The following is a 23323-nucleotide window of genomic DNA, read 5'->3' as shown; positions in this document are numbered from 1 at the left end:
AAGCAGCGTTGTAAGGCTAGTTTCTTAGAAACAGAGAGAGAGAGCAAATTAGACATTTTGAGCCTCAATCTCTCCCCCTTTTCCCCAGTTCATATAAATAATGTCTGTATGAAGTCAGACTAGACCCAACTCACTGAACCTGTGACCATGAAAAGGAGCAAGTGTGGAGAAGCACACATGGGAGCACTACAACAACAACAAAACAGACATCTCAAAGTTGCTAGCAAACAAAAACAAAATCTGGGAGGTTTAATTTTTTTCCCTCCTATTCAAATAAAATGGAAAACTGAAGATGCATGAACAGCTTTAAAATATATCAAGCGCTTGACTTGACGAAGTATGTCTGGATAATTTCTGAGCTCATTATTACTTAAAAACATGTTTTCAGTCGCTCAGGTAGACAGTTGTCCACTCCTCATGATAAAAATTGCAAAAGGAGCATGGGAACCAAAGTACAGCTGGGTGAAACAACAATATAAATAACAATGTTATGCCTCTTTGAGACAACTGCCATCGAAAGGCACCAGAAACACCTGCAGTTATTAAATTTCATCAACAGTACACTGAATAAAATTGTTAAAAAAAAACAAAAGTCAAAGGTGTTTTCAACTGCTCTTTAGAATTAGAGGTGGAATGAATTTAGACTGGCAGAAAGTTATTATTTTTATATTATAGAGCACTGGCTCCCATAAAATGACCAAATGTAGCACAGACTCATCAGTTTCCCTTGAATGTTCGGTATCAAAAGAGCAGGAGAAAAATACAGGAAGACTTCAGTCCAATACAAGCTTCTTCATCAACTACAAAGCACAAGTACATGGTAAGGAGAGGCAACAGAAAATGACAATGCTTGGAATGAATAGTGCCCTTTTGTGGCCAAGAGATAAAAAAAAAAAAAACATAGCACTTTTGTTTAATATTCCACCTTTGGAGGAAAGGAAATTGAATTGTCTTACTGTTTTCGTGGAAAAAAAAAGTTCAGGTGTTGCTTCATTACGTCGTTTGCTACATTTGCAAATGTAAACGTTTGTCAGGGCCAAATTCAAGGCCCTTATTCAGATGCAAGTTCAATGTTGCATATCAACATCTCATGTAGAAAATCTTTGTACAATATATCAGGCACTGATAATATGATTTTACTATTAACAACCTAGAAAAAAATATATCTTTTTTTATTCCTTCCCAAATTTAGTAGAGAATTGCATCTCAGCAACTAAGGCAGCAGCTTGAAAGTTTTGATGGAATTCTGTGACTTGAGTTACCTAACCCTATAACTTAAAAAAAAAAAAAAAAAAAAGAAAACATCAAACAGAAAACTATAAGACATTTAGTATGCTGTTAACTCGAGACGGTCAGACTATAATCTAATGTTGTCTATTCAGCCATACACATTCCCTGAGGATGCTGGATGTTTGAAGACGGCAGTCATTTATGCTGTTACCATAGTGACAGATGACTGACACATTTTTCTACACTGAGCCACACATGCAGAAACACATCCTCATATTTATCAGAACCAGGTAAGAGAACTTTCCATAAATCTGTGAATACACATGATGACGAGAAACGAAGCATTACATTGGAGTAGATGTACCTTGCTTGCTGAACTGCCTTGTCAAAAATTATAAATCTGGACTAACGAAAATATTTCTAGATTGAGTATCTACATGTACCGATGTCTTCAAAAAAAAAGCAGTCTTTGTTCGTTAAAAGTGTGTTTGTGTGAGCTCCCACAGAAATGCTATGCTGACTGAAGTTTCTTGCATTGGCTGCTTAGGCACCATGATCTGTCTTAGCACATTTCAAACAAAAAGTTCAATGCATTCATTTGTACAATCCCTCGCTTTCCTCACTGCTCTAGTTGTGTTCGGACTGCAGGTTTGTAAAGCTCATTGGTTAGAGGGGTTGGCGTTCGCCTCGGGGGCGGCCCGGTGGAGGCCTCGCTGGATGTGTGTTGTGAAATCGTACTTATCGGCACAAGCGTGCAGGCAGATACTGCACTGGAAGGGCCCGCCGTCACCATGGCAACTCATGTGCAGGGCGTACAGGACCTCGTCCAGGAAGACAATGCCACAGTGGGCGCATTTGCTCGAGATTTCATCTTGCGTGGCCTGATCAACCTTCTCTGGTTTTGGGACTTGTGAAGAAGAAGAAGGGCACTCGTCTTCGGGTTCTTCTGAGCGTTCTGTCTCCCGCTCCCTTTCAGAAGCAGGTGACGCCAGTTTCTCCTTGGTGACGAGGGTCCCGTTGGGCGTAGCACTGGGTTTGGAATGTTTCATGGCCAGATCAAGAGGCGTGTCGCTTTCGGGTCCAGAAGGGGTTGGTGGGGGGAAATGAGGCGGTAAGCCGAAGGAAGGGTAAGGCACAAAGCTTTGGCACGGACTGGGAAGGCCAGCCACGGGGCTCAGGTAGTGGCCCGGGTTGCCCGGCACAGACATCTTGTACTTAGTCCAGAAGCGCAACCAGTCACCTTCATTTTGCAGGTCGTTGTGGAGGAAGGGTAGGCTGAAGAACGGATACTGGTACTTCTCGATAGGGCTTCCAGGAGGAGAGTAGCTGGCCTGCTTCGATGGACGCATGTACTTCTCAATAGGGCTGCCCCGTTCTGAGCCACCTTTGCCGTCACCGCCCTGGGGTCCTGCGCTGAGCCCGTTGCCCTCGGTCCCACCGTCTGTAGGGCTCTTGTGCATATGCAGGGGTGGCATACGCTTGTGGATCTCCAGCGTCTGGTTGACGAGGAACGCGTGGGTGGAGCGGGGACTAGGGTGACTTTTGGGTCCTGAGGGACCATAAGCCTCGTATTTACCCAACTGGGCTTGGGCCTCGGCACGTGATAAAGACCCATCAGATCCTGCTTCCTCAGACCTCCTCTCTAAGGGGCTGCCGTTGAGACGCTCCTCGCTGTTGACACGCTGCTGCTTGGACCCCACCTGCTCAGACTGTACGGGGTCAGGATTCAGGCGCTTGCGTGTCCGTCGACGGATGATCTGCTCACCGTTGTTTTGCTTGATAATGTTCAGCGGTCTAGGGGTCTGAAAAAGAGACATGCAAATTATTCAATTTTGAAATGGGGGTCAATGACATGATGCTTATTTTTCTTAACTATAAATTTATTAAAATAAACACATTAAATTCAGTTCATTCATACAATGACTACTATAATGATAATGTTTTAGAGTTCTGAGTGTTTTTTGTTGTTGTTGTTGTTTTTCTAATTTTTCTATCTAGCTTAAACTGCAATAAAGTTTTAGTCATTTTAGTACAACAAACTTTTTATGTGTAATGTTATTACATTTTATTTCAGTTATTTGCTAAGGCAACATTTCTAATTTTCATTTATGCATTTTAAGTTTTTCATCTAATAATTCTACTTAATAATTTCAATTAAAAGGTCCTGATATCATGAAGACAAAAAACTAATAAAAACGTATTTTATAGGAATTAATAATTCACTGTAAAAAAATTTTTTTTTTTACCTCAATATATTTTTTTTGAGAATAATTAGGACGTATATACTCACATATATTTGAAGAGTAAGTATTTTTTTAATAATCATAATTTACTTAATACTTAAACCACAGCCATCAAAACCATGTGAAAACAACAATGCATTTCTAAGGATTTAAAAAACAAAACAAAACAAAAAAAACACAAAGCTGCAACCAGAGTTTCTATTTACTGCCACATAAAAAGGTCTCTGATCTAATATTGTGATTTCAGTGGAGTGATTAATCCCTTCTGGGATTCAGAGGACACACTCCTGTAATTAGGCTGGTTAGCATAATAATCTGCCATCAAATGGCTATTAATTACTGCTTTATTTTCACTGGACTACATAAGCCTAGCTCAAAAATCAAGGCAGTACAGTGAGTTCACAAATATAAATGAGTGAATTATAGAAGTGACTTTCAGTTTGACTACCGGAAAGAGACAGAAATCAATGGGTGAAACTGTTATCAATTGTGCTACTTTACAAGAAAAAGCCCAAAGTAACAGTATGTTCCTTCTCATTTCTCATCCTTTACGTCTATGCTAAAATGGAAACTACTGTGGTTGGAGAGATGTGAGATATGCATATTTCCTTCCTTTGGCAGACCTGCAACAGCAGGGAAAGAATGGAGCACTTGTCTGTAATCTATTTTTCTGAGCTCAGATTCCATCCGGGTAGGCAGTGGCTCAGGGGGAAAACTTCAGTAAGGTGACGCAACTCTTCTGCTGCACTGCCAGACACATTCTTCCAAGTCCTCGCTTGATGCAGAGATCACCCACAACTCACCCAGAGCCAGAGATAATTGGCAGAAGAACTATGTCGCTCCCCTCTACCACCTTTCGACTACTTGTTGACTTTGAGGTAGAGGCACATCGGGGGAATCAATAATGTATGGTAGCCACTTGCCTTTGTAGCACCCAGATCCACCGTCATGTTTCTAGGCTAAGGAAAGCAAACTCACTCAAAGATGGGGAGGCTTGGGAAGCCTGAGTATTCCAGTATGACAGAAGGAAAATATCATTTCTCTGGTACCCATTTTTCCCTTAAAAGCTGGAAAAATAATTTATGCAAAAATGTAGCTCCAACAAAGCCACCTCAACCTAGCCTTTGGCTCCGAACCATATAGGGCAAGAAACAGGAGATGCATAATTTCAATAATGTTTGCCCACTGGGGACTGGAGTTAAATCTAAAACAAATCTTACTGTATTGTTTCAGTTCTGTTAATGCCCTGTGATGGATGGTGTTAAAATGCAAGAGATCACTCTTTGGAACATGTCAGGCCTGTTGTCTGTCTGAAGAGAGGATGGGAATGAAAGCCAGACAAATAGAAAGAGTGCCCTCTACTGCTGGACCATGTCAGGCCCTCACTGCACACTACAGAAAGAGGGCATTCTTTCCCTTTTTTGTGTGTGTGTATCTCTTCAGTCTAATTTTCTAATGATTAGTATTATTTTAAAAATGAACATAACTTGATTTATCAGTTGGCTATGAGTTTTTGACTTTTATGTTTCAAATATCAAACCAGAAAAGAGACATTCAAGTCTTAAAGCCTTTGATTATATCTACAGTACTTGCCACTACAAAATGAATAACTGACAGGAGGGGGATTTAGTTTGGTGGTCCCTGCACATTTAATAATCAAATGTAAGTATTTTATAGTATGAAGAAAACCAGAATATGGAGTTAATTCTGGCAGACTTCAAAAAATAAAGAAAGCAAGAAAAATATAATAAATGTGTATTAAACTGGAATGTATATGACAAAAAAGGGAGGAAAAAATAAAATAAAAGGTGAAATACAAAAATTAAATTATATGATAAATGCATCCAGCACAAAAAGAAAACTAGTTCTATAAGTCTCTTTTGTAATGTACTGTAAATCTACTCAGCAACCTTGGGTATCTCTCTATTTATTTAATCTTATCTAGTTTTGACAGTTTAAGTACCTAAGCGAAAGACTTACAGGTAAGGTAAGATTTTCTTTTTTTTTTTGTTTAAATTAAATTTATTAAATGCTTAAAGGAGCCTAGAAGGCCTGTCTTGACTGTGCTGTCTGTGAACAACGTTGTGTAGAACCTTGTTGCTATTCCAGATATTTCTTTCTACCTTTAGTGCTTTCTTGCTCCAATGAGTGGTCAGAGTTCAGAAGCTGCGAGAACTTCTTGGAGAACGGACGACATATTCTTTCTGCGTCCCACATAAAAAGTTCCATGATGATGAATCTGAAAAACGGAGGCAGCCGCAAGTTTTATGTCGGGCATTGACGCATGGCTACGGCGCATGTCGGGTCCTATTATTAGAAGATAAAATCTGAGAGACATTTATTATTGCAATGTGTTCTGGCACGAGGAGCCCAGACTTCCATTTAGGGCTCTCTATAGTGTGGTTTTATGAGGTGCTATTATTAAATGATTTCTGTACAGCATATAAAAGTTTTTATTCAAAAATATAAAAGTACTACTGGAAACTGACTGCCAGGTTGACATGAAGGACACAGTCTCCGCTGGCTTGCGTTAGCGGGCCATCAGTGAAACAGTCACTCGATTATTTATCAAACCAAGAACCTGAAAGACTATGAGATATCTTCTACTAAACAGCCCCACCGCCTTTACTCTGCTTCAAAAATCAAACTGCCGAAAATGACTCAGCATCTTATAGCAGAAACCAAAAACACAAACATCAGGCAAACAAAGCCTGTAGCTAATCGACAGCATTTCGAAGGATCCCGAGGGCTTCGGAGAGACGTCTCCACATCTTGTTTATTAGCTTCTAGTGGAGTGTGACGTGTACACAACCTGATGGTCCATTGCAGAAGCTACTTTACAGTAAAAGAACACAGAGAAGAGCAAAAAAAAAAAAATGTCATTCAGTCCACCGCTAGAAAGCACAGGCTTTAAATCATCGCACCACACAGCTGTAAGTATCATCAAAGATGAGCACTGAGCTAGAACTAATAAAATACAGATCTATGCTATTGCTAGTTTTGTATACAATCTGAGGGAAATACACATTTTCACCAGCACTGTATGCAGTCATTGCACAAATGTAAATAAATAAGCTCAAGAAGAGTAAAGGTAGCAGTTCTCATTAATAGGTTTAAGGTCATAACAGATTACATCAAAAATATCAGAACCAATGATTTTCATACATTTCGGTCATTAAAGGTTCTGAAATGTCTATAACATTCTTTCAATAATAATGACAGTGCCACTTTACCACTGGCACACAAGTCATAGTAAAACTAAATACAAGATACAGGTTTTGGAGAAACAACAAACAGCGAAGCTGCAATATATGTAAACATGTTATGCAATACAATTACTTAATAAATTGCAGAACTTTTTATTTCTATTATTGTTATTATTATTTTATTTTTGTACACTACCGTTTAAAAATTTGGGCTAAGATTTTTTGTTGAAAGAAACTAATACTTTTATTCAGCAAGGATGCATTATATTGATCAAAAGACTTTTCCATTTTCACAAAAGATTTCTATTTAAAATAAATGCTGTTCTTTTGAAAAGTCTATTCATCAAAGTATCCTGAAAAAATGTATTACGCTTTCCAAACTAATATCAAGTAGCACAACTGATATCAACATTGATAATAACAAATGTTTCTTGAGCAAATCAGCATATTAGAATGAATGAATGAATGAATGAATGAATGAATGAATTAATACATTCTGGGGAAAAAAAAGATTTCTGAAGAATCATGAAACAATGAAGACTGGAGTAATGACTGCCGAAAATTCAGCTTTGCCATCACAGGAATAAATTACATTTTATGTCACAATTTTTCACGTGTAACCAGTTATCGCCTGTGAGTCTGATTAGGCCTGAAGAATAACTGAAGCCATTGTGTTCCACTCTCATCAAATTCATCTTCTCTCTGCTTTTAATATCAGTGTGATCTCAGTTGTAAAACTGTCAAGAATTGTTCCCAATTCCCTTAAAGTCACAGCCACCCCACTTTTTCTATCCTAGGAACCCAGAGCAAAGACTGATCCGAGCATCAGTACAGCTTCTGCACCAATGCATGACGGAACTCCAACATAAATGTTAAAGTTAGAAAAACTTCCAGCATGAGGAAACTTATTTACTCCAGACAGTGTTTAATGTGGGGCAGTAAATAGAGCGTACAGTATTTCACAGGCTCAGCTGTGAAGCGCCCATTGATTGCAGGCTCTCTGATGAGGCGGTGCGGACAGACGGGCAGATGTGAGTGCCTGTGCTGGGTCAAGTTAGCATGACTCAAGCCACCAGGTGGCATGGCCCCTGAAAGAGCCTCTTGTAGTCCGGGCACTGTGGTGCATAAATGCCTTACCCCAGCCGACCACACTGATTCAGTCGGCCCCCTGTTTCCGAACCTGTGCCACCCAAGCACTGGTCCCGATAGCCCGAGGCCACCGAGGCAAAAGAGTGCTTCCAACATTGCATATCAAGACAGGAAGAAACCGTAACACTCACAGACTTGACCCAATTCTCAAGGAGCTCCAAAGATTAGAATGCAAAAGCAACGTTAAGTCCAGCAACAGGCCCGAGCACAATGCTTTTTCTGTTTCTCTGGCTTAATTACTCACATGTTGTCGAGTCTGTTTACCCATCATGTTTATCCAGACACCATTTCAAAGGAAATATAAGAAAACTAGAACACTTTCAAGTCTGCACACTAAGCTTTAGGTACGGCTACAGATGTGAAAGAAAAATCTAATTCAGATCAAAATTAAATTCGGAGAGCAGAGAACTGAGGCGATAAAGCAATCAAATTAATTAATTTAGTGACCGAGTCCAGAAACGAGCAGTTTCTTTTCTTTGTGCACAGTTCACACAGACTAACCCAAAGAATGAATACAATAGTCACAGCTTTATGCATTCATAAATGTCATCATATATAAAATGTTTTTTTTTTATTGTTGATAATATTCGGATAAACAGAAAGGGTGTGTATGACTATAATTAAGCGCAACAGTGCATACTCACTTTTTCAGTTGCCCTGGTTCCGGAAGTATTTTTGCTATTCATGTCTTTGTTAAAGACTTATAGGCTATGAATCAAACCAACCAGCTATGAGGTGAATGACAACATTACAAACTTTGATTTGAAGGAAAAAAAAAATCAGACAAAAAGACAAAAGTACACACTGTGTACTTGGAACAGCTTTAATGAAAGAAAGAACTACAATCCAATGAAGCACTGTGAAAGACAAACTAAAATCAACGGAGAAATAAAAATAAAAATATATATATATATTTAAAAAAAACTATAGATTTAATGATGTCAATTGTGTATATACAAACAATATTTTATGTTTACTGGAATATACACACACACACACACACACACACACGTATACAAATATTACAGTTTGAGGGCATAGGAGGAGACTCTTCACATAATTCACAGTGCTTCATGAGAGTGATTTTTCTTTTAGAGCGATTTGCTTATCACAATTCTTTGATGGAGATTTTTTTGCAGAATCATGGATAAAGCAGTTTTCTGCTGTAATCTGCTGTAAAACTGAATGATTATTTAAAAAAATAAGATAAAATAATGCAGGCTGATGGCTTCAGCAAAACCATATACCATTAATTAAAAACTTCGGAGCTTAAAGTTCTGTCTTTAAAGGTTTACAAGTTATCATTAAAAATCAATACCCCTATGGAGAAAATGAATTGGATTTTTACTTTAAGAACCAGAATGTTACACTCTAGCGTAAAGGAGATTTTAAAAAAGCTTAAAAGGAATAGTTTAACAAAAAAAATAAAAAATAATTCTGTCATAATTTTTTCACCCTTCCAAACTTTGACTTTCATAGACTTAAAGGCTTTGGAACACAAAAAGAGATATTTAGCCATTTTCAAGCTGTTTTTTTTGCTTACCATGAAAGTGGATTGGCACTAAACACCTGTAGTTGCCATTAACTTTATCATATGGAAAAAAGCAGCTTAGACATACTACTACAGACATACTACTAAACGTCTCTTTTTGTGTTCCACGCCAGGCTGTTGATGTAAATAAGAATGTATTCTTAAGTGACTTGCCTGGTTAAATAAAGGTTAAAAACAAGAAGAAATTTGTGTTTGGAACAACATGAAGGTGAATAAATGTTAAAGAAAGACTCCACTTGACTGGGTTTTAAGGTTGTGCCAGTAGGCATTGTATCTCGGGTTTTAAGGTCAGGTGTTTGTTAGGACTGTGGGAAGTGGGACTCCCAGCTGGTGCAAAATTACTTCCATAGGGCCATTAGCTGGCTGCAGGGCTGAGGAAGGCCAAAAGGGCTCTTCCCCCAGGGTCCTCGCCTGACAGAAATGAAGCGATCAAACCAGAGCTGCTACGCTGTCACCTCTCCGTTCATTTTGAACTCTGTTTCTGCGATTTGTGGGTGGGCTGGCGAGGCGTTCTCGCCGTCCCTTGCACTGATGTTTTCTTAGCTTCCCCCCTTACCGAGTGCAGCTTCTGATAGAGGCCACACGCATTGCACACGTAGCCGCCGTTGGCATTCTTCCTCCACAGCGAGGTCTTGGTGGTCAGACAGTTGGCGCAGAAGACCCCCGAGCCCCGCCGTCTCTGAAATCATAAAAAAAGAAAGAGAACCAAAATGAGTAAAAAAAGCAGGCTGTGAAGAAAAAGAGTGATGGAGATTCATGCTCAGCATGGAGAGGGGAGGTGAATGTAAAAGAGAAAGCAAGAAAGAGAGGCAGAGGGAGGAAAAGGAGAAAAAAAGTTCCAAGACTCAGCAGGGTGTTGTTGGATATGGCAGCTCTGATGGAGAGGGACAAAATGTGTCCAATCAGAAAGCCAGGATGAGGCACAATTAATAGAACCAAGCTGATTCTAACACTAATTAACCTTCCTGTGATGTATAGGCTTTGTAAGATACCAATGTGACAGCAACAATACCACCCACTTCAAACTGGGTCACCCGCATCGGCCTGACATAAATATTTTGATCTTTCAATAAATGTCTCGAACACATGCATGACAGGAACCTTTAAATATATGGCTGGTACTCAAAATATCTAGTAGCTTGAAATATTGTACTCTACTGTGAGAGAAGGGGAAAAAATAAACTCAAGTAGTTAAAAAAGGAGAGATATAGCCACATGAATCATCCACCGGGAACGGACAGAACTACAAGTGAATCCCGAGAGTCAACCGGGGCAAATCAAAGGAATTATCTCGATTATGGTCCCAGCAAAACTCATTTAGCCTTATAGAATGTGTACGATTTATTTAGCCTAACTTCAGATGGCTTGTGCAGGGAGCACATTTCTCCTGCCAGAAAAGTACAATGCTCCTAATTGTGCTCTAATACATTTAGAATGGAAAGCTTTCTACAGACATAATTTTGGCTTCAAGTCGCTAGAGCTTTTTTTGGCAGGGAAAAGGGCACTTGATTCATTGGGTGTTTCACAACATATCGGTAAAAAGTTTTGGGGCGCCGCCAGCTTTTATATAGGGTAATTTTTCCATCCAGATGCGCCATTGGAGGGCCCTGCATCAGCTAAACTAATTATGATCTCACCTTCGCTGATGCTTGCTCACTCTACGGTTCGACATCTCCCATTAATCATAGATAGGAAATGAATGTGAAAAGAGAATGAGGGACGGTAGCCCGCACAACCATAAAGAATAAAAATGATGGCAATAACTTAATGAGATGGAGCAATGTTTTCCATGAGCTATCAGCAAATGCAAAGTCATACTGACAATTGCCCTTTGCAACCGCAGAGCATAATTCTGATGCACGCAGCATTTCAGGCTGAGAGGGAGGGATCTCTCGTCCTTATGGTGCACATAAAAAGGTAGGTACACTCATTGTAGGTACATAAACATGTTTGTAATGCCTTGCAGCAACAATGACTCTGTCCTTATATTAAGCATTAAACTTATCCAAATCAAAGTCTTGATTTTGCAAAAAATACTGAAGCAGTATTATGGTATGTTGATGGTTTTAGATAAGGTAATGCATTTAAATATTCTATTGTTATTTCAATGAAATATTTAAATTTGTAATTCCAAACCTGTATGACTTAAAAGTATTGGACTGTCCCTTTAAGACTGCAAGATATCTGGCATATAATAAAACACAAACCTACAATACCTTGCTGGAAGATTATCTCAAAATCGAATTATGGCTCATTTACGTCAGAATCAGTGCTTTCTTACAACCTTTAAGCAAAAATGTATATATTTTCTGATCTCAGTGGGATTTTTAGAGGGCCACATGCTAGTTCTGACAGTTTAGACATGATTGATTGATTTATTCTTCCCTATCCTGTTCTAGCGTTACAAGCCAAACAAAGTGTCCGTCATCAGCTTTGTGGATTTCTCTCCCTGGCCTTCTGAGTTCCAGAGCCAAATCACTCACACGTGTTCCCTCCGTTGGCCTGCAGTCCTTCATTATACAACAGCCACATAGAGTTAATATACATACAACCTACACAGTGTGAACACAACTGATAATTTATCTTGTTGGTCAAATCATTCATTTGTGCTGGGCCTCCTGTTTAGCCATCCAGAAAGCTTATATGGCTATGTATACAGTGAGCCAAAAGCTTTGGATTTAAAACAATATAAATCAAAAGCTCTCACTCTCAGAGCCAAAACTAAATCAGAATGAAAGGCTGATTAAGTTTTCAGTGTTAGAATTAATTAGACTCTTAAAAGACATAATCCTGAAGACTCTATTTTCATCAACAGGGAAAATAAATAATGTAAATAAAAAATAAAGAAATATACTTATTTCCAAAACAATCCAAAGTTAGTCGACAACAAGTATCTAAAGGAAAAATACACAAAATAAGCAAGCTATAGAGACAGTTCATTACATTTTAAGTAGAAGAGCGGGATAAAATAAAAGTGGGAGTGTCAAATTGAGATGTGAACGTGTTTAGGAGCGGGTCTTGGGTCAATTACACAGGAAACCCCAGAAATAGCCTTCTCCTGTTGAATGGTGCAAAATCCCAGACTTCCTTTTCAATTATCAACTGGACCAGTCTGCCATCTGTAAAAATGAATGCGTACTTTGCTTTGCCAGGTTCTGTTTTTTTTTTATTTTTTTTATCTCTTTCTCTATCCATTACATCTAAAAAAAAAAAAAAAAAATTATCTATTAAATCAAAAAAAAAAAAAAAAAAAGGACAAGTTGGCGAGAGAAAAAAAAAACCCTGCACATTTGACTGGCTTGCTGCAGCTGCTCACCAAAGGAAAAGGAGGGGAGGCGAATGAGAGAAAGCCCTGATTGTCTTTGTTTTCCCAAAGTGTGGGGCGATTTTTCTCGCCTGCCACGTCTGGCCATGCTGTGAGGTGATGCATTGTTTTTTTTCCACAGGCTAGAGGGGCCGCAGAGAGCCCAGGCCCTGTCTGTTTCCTGGCCTGCTCCAGTTTATCACTGTATCTGCTCTCAGCGCTGCTCCCACTATCTGGTATCCGTCACGGCCTTCGCTAGGTGCCATGCATTATCACACAGCACTGTCACTGGTTAAAACACCACTAATCGTAATCAAAACAAACTTTTGTGCTTTCCTTTCATCCACACTCGGGATGAGGTGTAATAATAGGCTGGATTATGTATTTTTTGGGATCATTTATTTCCATACAGCGAGGGCTACAACAAAGGTATGCGTACAGGTATCGCGGGGTTAGAGGTACTCGCAGTAAACAACAAAATGGCTGTTCTTATTTGCATTGCGGACTGTGATGAATGACCCTGCTGCATTCTGGTACTTTCTGTGGGTGTAGCCTGTGCATTCTGTTTGTACGTGATTGATTATGCATGCCTAACACTAGGCGCTCTAGGGAGTCAGACTAATTCGGTCCTGGTGAAAGGAATCTGAAGTAATTAGAGGCAGGACCTAATTACATCTATTTATTTAACGAGCATGTTCCCACAATCCCATAAAGCTCTCCATTAAAAGCTTCTAGTCTCAGGTGAAAGAGGCGGGGAAGAAACATCACACCTTTCTGTCTTAAACCTATTACGCTAATCAGCTGCTCCCGAGGTTTTGCAACCGGTTTCACATCCATTGTCAACTTTTGGTGCTCAACAATGCGCCATCTATGAAAAATGTCTGTTTTAGAGCTGAAAATAATAGCTTTCAGCACCAGAGAGATTTCCAGGCCTCTGCAACGTCAATCCTATAGTCAGTTTTGGTGAGGTGGACAGCAAAATCGTGCCTAAAAGTAGAGGCAGTTAAAATGATGAGGGGAAGCAGGGGATGCTTGGAGACTGACACCCATCACAGATGTAATATGTGAAAATAAGGGCTAATAACGCATTTGGCATGCCATGTGGATGTAAGAGAAAGGATTCTTTGGTTTAAAGGGGGTGATTTGCACACAAAGCCGGTGAAATGAAATTACATGTAATTCACTTAGGCAATCCGCGGGGCCTCTTACATTAAATAAACAATTATTTAATCAGCTGCGGGGAAATTAGGTGAACCCCTACTGACAATTTCAATTTCAGGAATCCTGCATCAACATTTCAAGGCTCAGGCAGTACCACCGAAAGCCGTCAGCAAACATCTGGATACAATTGCAGACATATCGAACCATCAAGTCCTATCTTAGGTGGATGCTATACTGGGTTTAAGCAAATCCAAAGGCTCTTGGTGAAATGGAGTCGTAATTATATAATTCAGTTTGATAAATAAGGTTTAATATATTCTGTGAAAGCGTCAATTCTCCTAGAACCTGGGAGGCCACAGTTCAGGGTAATATTCCCACATCACATTCACATTTCTTCACGTTGCTCTCGAAACGCTTCATGTCAGGAGAAGTCGTCTTTAAAAAGCAGTAAGGACGGTCTCAAATCATTTGTAGTGAATCAGAAGGTTATTTAAGAACTTTACATATCGGAGAGCACAGGTTAGTCGTCACATTTTCAGGCCTTTGTATATTTTGTGGACAAAGGGGGGCCTTGAAGTCGAACAGGTTGAGGAAACCACTGCCACTGCCAACTAGACCCAATATCCCATGTTAAATATGCAAGTTGCAACTGTACATTTACCATAAAGATAACGATGGCATCATGGGAATGCATTTACAGGAAATGAAAGACAGAAATGGAGGAAAACGTCAACATGTCACAAGCTAACCAGTTCCCTCGGCCCAAATTCAAGCCACCAAAACTCTCTGAGGAGATGGGCTTCAGCTTTCCATTCAAAGACAGCCCTTCTGTTATCTCCATCCAAATTTCCATCCACCCCCTTTGTCCTGCCCTGGATCGCACCGCACCGTGGTGTACCCCACTGACACACGAGACTATCTGAGCCTTGGCTTTCTCTCTAAATCAGATTGAATCGGAGGACATGATCAAAGACAGACGGGTCTCTATCTGGAAGTGTGAAGCACAGATATCCATTTGCACTCAAGAGGGCTTATGGTTGTAGTCATGAGAGTAGACTATTGTACTGCAAAAATCAAAGGTCTCCCTCCTTCTTGTGCAAATAGTAGGTGGCTTTATGTATTTTGGAATAATCTATTCCAGAGGCCGAACAATGCTCCGGGCTCCCCTTACCGCTACAAAGGCATTAGGCCTTTTGACACTATCGCTACACCCGTATCCCTTATCTAGGTCTTCCTTAGATATGTGGTATCCTCTTCAGAGAAACAGTTCCGAGGACACATCCTGTCTCGGTGACAGGAGAGGAAATCCGGATACACCACAGCTGGCCTCTAAATGTGTCATCTGTTACCTCCATAAGGTCCTCTTCAATGATGTTTGTGTCGACTTGTCCTGGATGTCATAACATGGGGCCAGCTGACCCGAAACAATAGTTAAAGTGACTGACAATGACAGGCAGGAAAAAGAGCAAAAAGTTCTAGCATGACTTCACCGGCACACCTGCTTGTGTGTCGCAGAGGCCAATGGGGTTACTGGCAGTCACAGAAAGGGTGCCTCCTGATCTAGAAGCATTTTCTTGGATCTACACATCAACATCATCTACTGAGATAAAAACAATAAATTCTGGCCTCAAATCAGTATTTTAATATCAATGTTCATCATAAAAAAATCAATGACCTACTTCTTGTTCTCTGATGAAACTATGAATTAAATGGTGGTACTAATATATTTCTTTCTTTCTTTCTAAAAATGCATTAAAATGGAATTCATTCAAAAACTTGAATACACCTTTTGATGATGAACATGTTAATTTCGATAATTTTGGAGGGCATAAATTCAGAAATGTCAAAGTGATTCAACGGTGCTGATTTTAAAATTAAGAAATGTCTTAGTACAAATGTCACTGCTTATTAATATTTGTCAACAGTCACATGCTGTAACCAAATTGCTGAAATATGTGGAAAAAAATTCAAACAGAAAATTATATCATAGAGAAGACCCTCATGACTATGTGTCAAGGCCAATAAGTCTGTGAAAACAATCTGATAATTAGATCTTTTTGGTTAAATGTTAGTTCAAGTTGTAATGTTCCCCAAAACATTAAAAAAATGAATAATTCAAAAAATAAAATAACAATAACAATAAAAAAATAAAATAAAGTAATTAAAAAAAAACTATATTACTTAAAAAAAAAATTATATCTGTTATTTGAAAGAAAACGTTTTACTTGATTACACTATATTTTCAGAGCCATTACATTTCTTGAAAATGGTTATAAAGATTTTTAAAACCCTATGAAACCAATGTGAACACATTTCTAACACCGTGCCTACACCGGACAAGAGCGGCGCGATGCGAGGTGACAAAAGACAATATAACACATTATAATCAGTGATGCTGTCTACACTGGATGTGGAGGGATGCGTCACAACAAATCCCCAACAGTAAACTGATGCCACGTTCTATTTATGACGTACTGACACAAAGTACAAATGATTTGCAACGGTCGCTTTGTCGCGTCTGGTGTAGACACGGTGTAAGACATTGGCACATTTGAAAAATATTTTTAAAAGATTTATCCTTTTGCTTATCATGAACACTCATGCATGTCATTGACCTGTACTGCAAATTAGTTTGGCCTTTAGCCAGGTCTCAAACCAAAAACAGCAGATGGATGGAAGCGTTGAGAGGTATCTTGTAAAATAAGAAAGATTTCACCATGGAACATTTTCCAAATATTATCTGCAGACCGGGGGCAAATAATAGGAACTTTTTTTTTTTATTCTTCTCCAAACTACGTAAAATAGAGACTGTGGGAACTGCCACTAGCAAAACTCTGGCACAGTTTGCTTTAATAGTGTTGAAACTATGAATTAAATGGTGGTACTAATATATTTCTTTCTTTCTTTCTAAAAATGCATTAAAATGGAATTCATTCAAAAACTTGAATACACCTTTTGATGATGAACATGTTAATTTCGATAATTTTGGAGGGCATAAATTCAGAAATGTCAAAGTGATTCAACGGTGCTGATTTTAAAATTAAGAAATGTCTTAGTACAAATGTCACTGCTTATTAATATTTGTCAACAGTCACATGCTGTAACCAAATTGCTGAAATATGTGGAAAAAAATTCAAACAGAAAATTATATCATAGAGAAGACCCTCATGACTATGTGTCAAGGCCAATAAGTCTGTGAAAACAATCTGATAATTAGATCTTTTTGGTTAAATGTTAGTTCAAGTTGTAATGTTCCCCAAAACATTAAAAAAATGAATAATTCAAAAAATAAAATAACAATAACAATAAAAAAATAAAATAAAGTAATTAAAAAAAAACTATATTACTTAAAAAAAAAATTATATCTGTTATTTGAAAGAAAACGTTTTACTTGATTACACTATATTTTCAGAGCCATTACATTTCTTGAAAATGGTTATAAAGATTTTTAAAACCCTATGAAACCAATGTGAACACATTTCTAACACCGTGCCTACACCGGACAAGAGCGGCGCGATGCGAGGTGACAAAAGACAATATAACACATTATAATCAGTGATGCTGTCTACACTGGATGTGGAGGGATGCGTCACAACAAATCCCCAACAGTAAACTGATGCCACGTTCTATTTATGACGTACTGACACAAAGTACAAATGATTTGCAACGGTCGCTTTGTCGCGTCTGGTGTAGACACGGTGTAAGACATTGGCACATTTGAAAAATATTTTTAAAAGATTTATCCTTTTGCTTATCATGAACACTCATGCATGTCATTGACCTGTACTGCAAATTAGTTTGGCCTTTAGCCAGGTCTCAAACCAAAAACAGCAGATGGATGGAAGCGTTGAGAGGTATCTTGTAAAATAAGAAAGATTTCACCATGGAACATTTTCCAAATATTATCTGCAGACCGGGGGCAAATAATAGGAACTTTTTTTTTTTATTCTTCTCCAAACTACGTAAAATAGAGACTGTGGGAACTGCCACTAGCAAAACTCTGGCACAGTTTGCTTTAATAGTGTGTGCTGTAATATTGTGTAGAAAGAAGGACATAGAAACCTCAATTCTCCTTGCCCTGGAGGGGAAACACAGGCCACAGAGACATGTGAAGCTGCTATGTGTGGGAGAGAGACAGTCTATACTACACAACACTCAGCACCTGAATGTGAGCTGCTCCGTACGCTAACAATGACAGCCTTTTTTCCACTCAACTAGTGTTTCTCTGCTGTAAATTTCACATTAGCTTGCTAAAGTAAGCTGTGGGCTGCTGTACGTTTGTGGCTTTGCAATAAACAACAAGTTACGAGAACGCCACTGTTGAGAATGACTTAAGCTGAAAAGAAGTAAACCACATGCGCACACACACACACTGAGGTATTCACACCTAGCAAAAGCACACAAACTCTCGCTTTCCATTTATGTGCAATTAAGCCAACTGGAAAATACTCGAAAATATAACCAGAGCTTTTCAGCTCATATCAGTTTCACTGTTAGACATGGAGCATCGCAATAATTGCCCTGTAACTCAGAACCCAATATTTTACTGCACTCAGAGAAAATATCAAATTCACAAGGATAACACTCATACGCTTCACCTCAGAGAACAGTCTGGCAAGCAGAACGAGAGAGAGATTTTGTTTGAGATTTTGTGGTGTAGGCAGTCACTGCGTGGGATCTGATATAATAGTGACACCTTGATAAACATGGTCAGATCTGGTTGAGGCAGCTTGCTGCTCCTGGATCAGGGGTTCAGGGTAGGCGACAGACATTACATTAAATATAAAAGTGACTTTTGGAATGATTTTGGAGATATTTTTTTTCTCTTTGGCTGACTATTTTAATGAAAATATCAGACTACAATTAACGGCAACATGTCATTTGTACATTTGTCATTCACCAGATGGTCTCAATGTTATTTTTAAAATGGTCTTTCATCAGATTTGCATCATTATATCATACAACAATGTATAATGGGACACATTAGAAGAAATCAGCTTGGCAACTTAAGAAATGTTTATAAATGAACCTTTCCCTGATTGTACTTTAATTACTTCAAAATCTCTACTTTTATTTGTTCTCTTACTTCTCTGAATTTCATCTCTTGGTAATCATCAACTTTTAAAACTTACAAGAGTTATAAAAAAAGTTATTTTCATAACTCTAAAGAGATAACAGAAATATTCTTTTGAATAAACGTGATAATGCAGAACTGAGAAGCTGTTGAATAAGATATTAACAAATATCGGTTTTTAAAGGCATTAACACAAAGCTGCTTTTACATGGGAAAGTCAACAAAATATAATACTACTCATTTCAAACCAATTAAACAGTGATATTTATATATGTTACACATTATTATACCTTAAATATAATGTTTTGTAACATCCATCAGGGAATATCTCAAGAGACGTCATGCGATATCAGGAGAAGCTTCTCTTTCTTGGGGCAGCTAAACTAACTTTGTCATCATGAGAAATAACTAATATAAGCAACAAAACAATCAAAACAACCACCTCAAAATAACTTTACAGGAGATAGAAGATGAACTCAAAAATGACAGGAAAAAACTGGATGAAAAAATGAAAAGCTGCGGGAAGCCAATGCCCCACTAAACTAAAATTAGCAGTAGCGTGACAAACTCCAAGGGGCTCAGACTGAGATCCTCCATCATGTTGCCCAGAAATCATTCACCCACTCAGAGTACACAGGAAGGGACCATCAGCCAGCAACTAACACTAATGAAGCCTCCATGGAGCTTCCATAGTTCAGTGCCCATCAGCTCAAATCACTATACATTGACACTTGAGCTCTGACAAAACGCTCCTGACTGACACTACAGCACAGCGGCGTTTGGCTGTGCATTAAGGTCAAGTACATGAAAACCAAAAGGAGCAAAAAGGCATGAGGAACATTTCAGACATCATTTATTAATGAACAATGTTCATTGAATACACTGAGTAGTAGTTCTCTTTGCCCGTTTGAATCGGTAAAGTGCAGCTTAGCTACCTACGTGATTTGATAAAACTAACATGATGTGTTCATTGCACAGCTAGACTGTGGAATATTTGGGAAAGTGTATTATTCATGGAACCTGCTTCACAAGTAGAGCGCCTGAGCAATTTCATGGGTTGTAATTGCCTAGCAACCCTGGACAAGTGAGCTCTGTAAATTAGCTGCTAAAGAGTGGGAGACTTTTGAGCTAGTTGAGTAAATTTCATTGTGCTAAATTTGGATAATTACGGAGAGTTTTCAGGCACTGCGTTAATGAATGGCACTTTGTTGTATTAAATACGGGGCTAAATGGTTGGAGTAATGCAAAGACATATTGGGGGATGGGGGCCAACACCTCCATCAGTCTGCAGGCAATGACTGAGATTCCACTGTAAGAACCTCATGAACCCAATCAAGTCATAATAAAGCTCTGATTGAGAGGGAAGTTCCTGGAAGTGTGATTGCATGGAGAAATAGGAGGAGGCCAAAACAGCCCACAATAATTATTCCAATGTAGAACATTATAGCATCATAATCTGATCATTTGCAGTGAGAAAAATACAACACGCATGCATAGTTAAAAAAAATTCTGGACTAGAATATGAGAAGATAGATTAAAATACTAGGGCTGTCAATTTAATATGTTAATGTAGTAAAATTAGGTAAGGGTACAGTAAAAGTTTTTCATGTTTTTAAAAGATGTCTCTCATGCTCACCATTTATATGATGCATTTATATGATCAAAAATACAGTAAAAACACCAATATTGTGAAATACTTTTCTATTTAAACATATTTTAAAGTGTAATTCATTCCTTTGATGGCTAAGCTGAATTTTCAGCAGTCATTACTACAGTCTTCAGTGTCACATGATTCTTCAGAAATCATTCCTGTATATTGATTTGGTGCTCAAGAAATATTTCTTATCATCAATATCAAGAGTGATTACTATTTATATACAGTAAATAAATGATTACAATTTATATGTATTTCTAAACACACACACATTGCCAAATTAACATTTATTCATACCTCCTGACCTCAACATATATATATCGAAGGGTGAGAACCAGAAGGGCGTAAGTGACATTTTTGGTGAAATGGAGATATATATATATATATCAAATGAAAGCACTTAATGAGCTCTTTCTACTGGCAAAAGTACTGTCATCCATTAGTGCACACATTTTTATTATAAACAATTGAAATCAGTACACAGTCAGATCAAACTATGGTAATTTTTTTTGTTTTGGCTCTCCTGTAAAGTTGGCGAAATGTCACTTACGCCTTTCTGGTTCTAACCCCTCGATATTGACTTTTATGTGATTAATTAAAATTTATAATCATTTGACAGTCCTAAAAAAGGGGAAAAGAGGATATGGAAATAAAGGAAGACGATATGGAAGTAGAGGATGAGGAAGTAAAGTTTTTCTGAAGTCTGTCAGAGCCTCTTGGCCATGTTCACCTTGACCCCGCTGGCCTGACGAGCTCTGCTCATTTCCCAACACTGGGCTCCTTCCCCACCACTGAGCTAATCAGAGCAGGCAGCTCACACAGACCAGCGTCCGCCAAACAGGCCAGCAGTGGAGGAGGAGAATCTATTTTAGGACACAATTCTGGGCCTCCACATTTAAAAAGACACACGAAGACATGAACGGTGTAATTTGTTCCCTTCCTTTCAACAATTATGCCTTTACTGTACGAGTAAGATTTAATCAGTCATATGCCTGAAAAGTTACTGGAACAGAATCTATGGCTTCTGAATGGGAAATACTTTATTTTTCTGTATAGAGTCACCAAGAATACCAACAGTTAAAAAAGAAATGCCAGCCAAACTGTAGAAACTGGCCATTAACTCAGTGCTCCAACATACAGATATGATGAAACTAGCTAAATCTGATTTATAACATTTATACTTACGTGCTGAACTGTTCCTCAGGATCAAGATAGCACAATGTTTTTAATGGGCATGAGCAGCGCTAAGGTCCATTACCAATTCCATCTGGAAGAGTGTCGAACTACAGGGTCCCCATCTGCCCTCAGGTGAATTGAATGACTAGCCTGTTTCCAATTTTAACACTAACTCTAATATCTAAAAGATACGTACATCCAACCTCTTTCTCGTCTTGTGCAACTGGCCCTCTTAACAATGAAAAACATATTCAGCAATTTTCTTCTGTGCCTGTAACACACTTTCTGTCTTGACCTTTGCTGCTAGCTAGCATTCATACAAGCCATAGTTAATTACATCTCCAAATGCTTAAATGTGCTGGTTCGCGGACTGTTAATTAATGTAGCCACTGTAAATCCCATCTGAGGGCACCAGAGGCAGGAGATGAAGGGGTCTGGTGTGTAGGCATTTTGTAACACTTTGATTTGAATGAAGTGCTAAAAGTCAAGCACACAAATATTCGATAGTGTGCAAGTTATATTTGCACAGATAAGAATCTTGACCCTTATTTATTCAGTAAATGAAATCCAATATCTATTACACTGAATATACTTTGATGTTTGCACCTTGTCATAAACCTGGCACTGAATAATCAAGTTACTGACCTCTCAAAAGTAAAAAATATTGGATAAATCTCACTAATAGAATGTGGCATACAGAAACAAAGAGCAAGCATGTGAACTGCTGTCAGGTCTCATAAAGTGTGTTACTGAGTAAAATACTCATTTCACTCTCCTTCACCCACAGATTCATAAGATGTGACTTCTCCAGTCAGAGGAAGTCAGCGTGAACCATTAAGTGCCTTTCAGTGACACTAACACTCAGTCTAATATTGCCTGTGGGAACAGTGATTTTGCCGTTGAACCCATTGTTTCATTATAAGGGGTTAGTCTAGCTGTGCAGCTGCTATGTGACGCACTGCTGCTGGCGCAGTGTTTATCTGAGTAACTTAAAGTGATAGTTCACTTAAAAAAGGAAAATTCTCTCATCATTTAAAAAACAAACAAACCTCTATGATTTTTCTTTCTAAATATAAATCATGACACTGTTGTTACATCTGTTTTGTAGCAGATTTTTGAAGTTGTTTTCATTTTTGAAGTTTGCATTATTGATTATTTTACTTTCCTGTTTAAGACGGTGAAGCTGCATTAAAGCAAAACTCTACTGTATAAAAGCACTTTAAAAATAAAGGTGACTTGACTTTTCTGTTCCACAGAAGAAAGGGTAAAATAGATTTGGAATGACATGAGTAAATTATTACAATTTTCATTTTTGAGTGAACTATCACTTCATATATAATTAAAATGTATAGTTTGATATTGTGTATATATATATATATATATATATATATATATATATACATACATATATGGTCCCACTTTATATTAAGTGGCCCTAATACCTGTGTACTTGCATAGTAACTAGATGTGTACGTAGTATGTAACCACAGTGTAAGTACATATTGGTACATAGTATCTAGAGCTGTAATATTTCTGTAACTACACAGATGTAACAACCCTCAGAATGGTTTGTG

The 23323-nt window shown here is 38.3% G+C and overlaps 1 protein-coding gene across 3 annotated transcripts in view; it reads right to left on the bottom strand.

Moving 5' to 3' along the window:
• Positions 1 to 1720: 1720 nt before the first annotated feature.
• Positions 1721 to 23323, bottom strand: part of LOC107696539 (zinc finger transcription factor Trps1-like) — a 134250-nt gene continuing 112647 nt past the window's right edge. For all 3 annotated transcript variants that reach the window (XM_016496905.1, XM_016496904.1, XM_016496906.1), the window contains exons 6-7: positions 9937 to 10059; positions 1721 to 3032 (exon numbers count right to left, since the gene is read on the bottom strand). In XM_016496905.1, coding sequence (XP_016352391.1) covers positions 1890 to 3032; positions 9937 to 10059 — 1266 coding nt within the window. In that variant the 3' untranslated portion in view covers positions 1721 to 1889. The remainder of the gene's footprint in view (positions 3033 to 9936; positions 10060 to 23323) is intronic.

Source organism: Sinocyclocheilus anshuiensis, unplaced genomic scaffold (assembly GCF_001515605.1).
Source record: "Sinocyclocheilus anshuiensis isolate Anshui unplaced genomic scaffold, SAMN03320099.WGS_v1.1 scaffold590, whole genome shotgun sequence".
Lineage (NCBI taxonomy): Eukaryota > Metazoa > Chordata > Actinopteri > Cypriniformes > Cyprinidae > Sinocyclocheilus > Sinocyclocheilus anshuiensis.
This window is presented reverse-complemented; position numbering and strand designations above follow the sequence as displayed.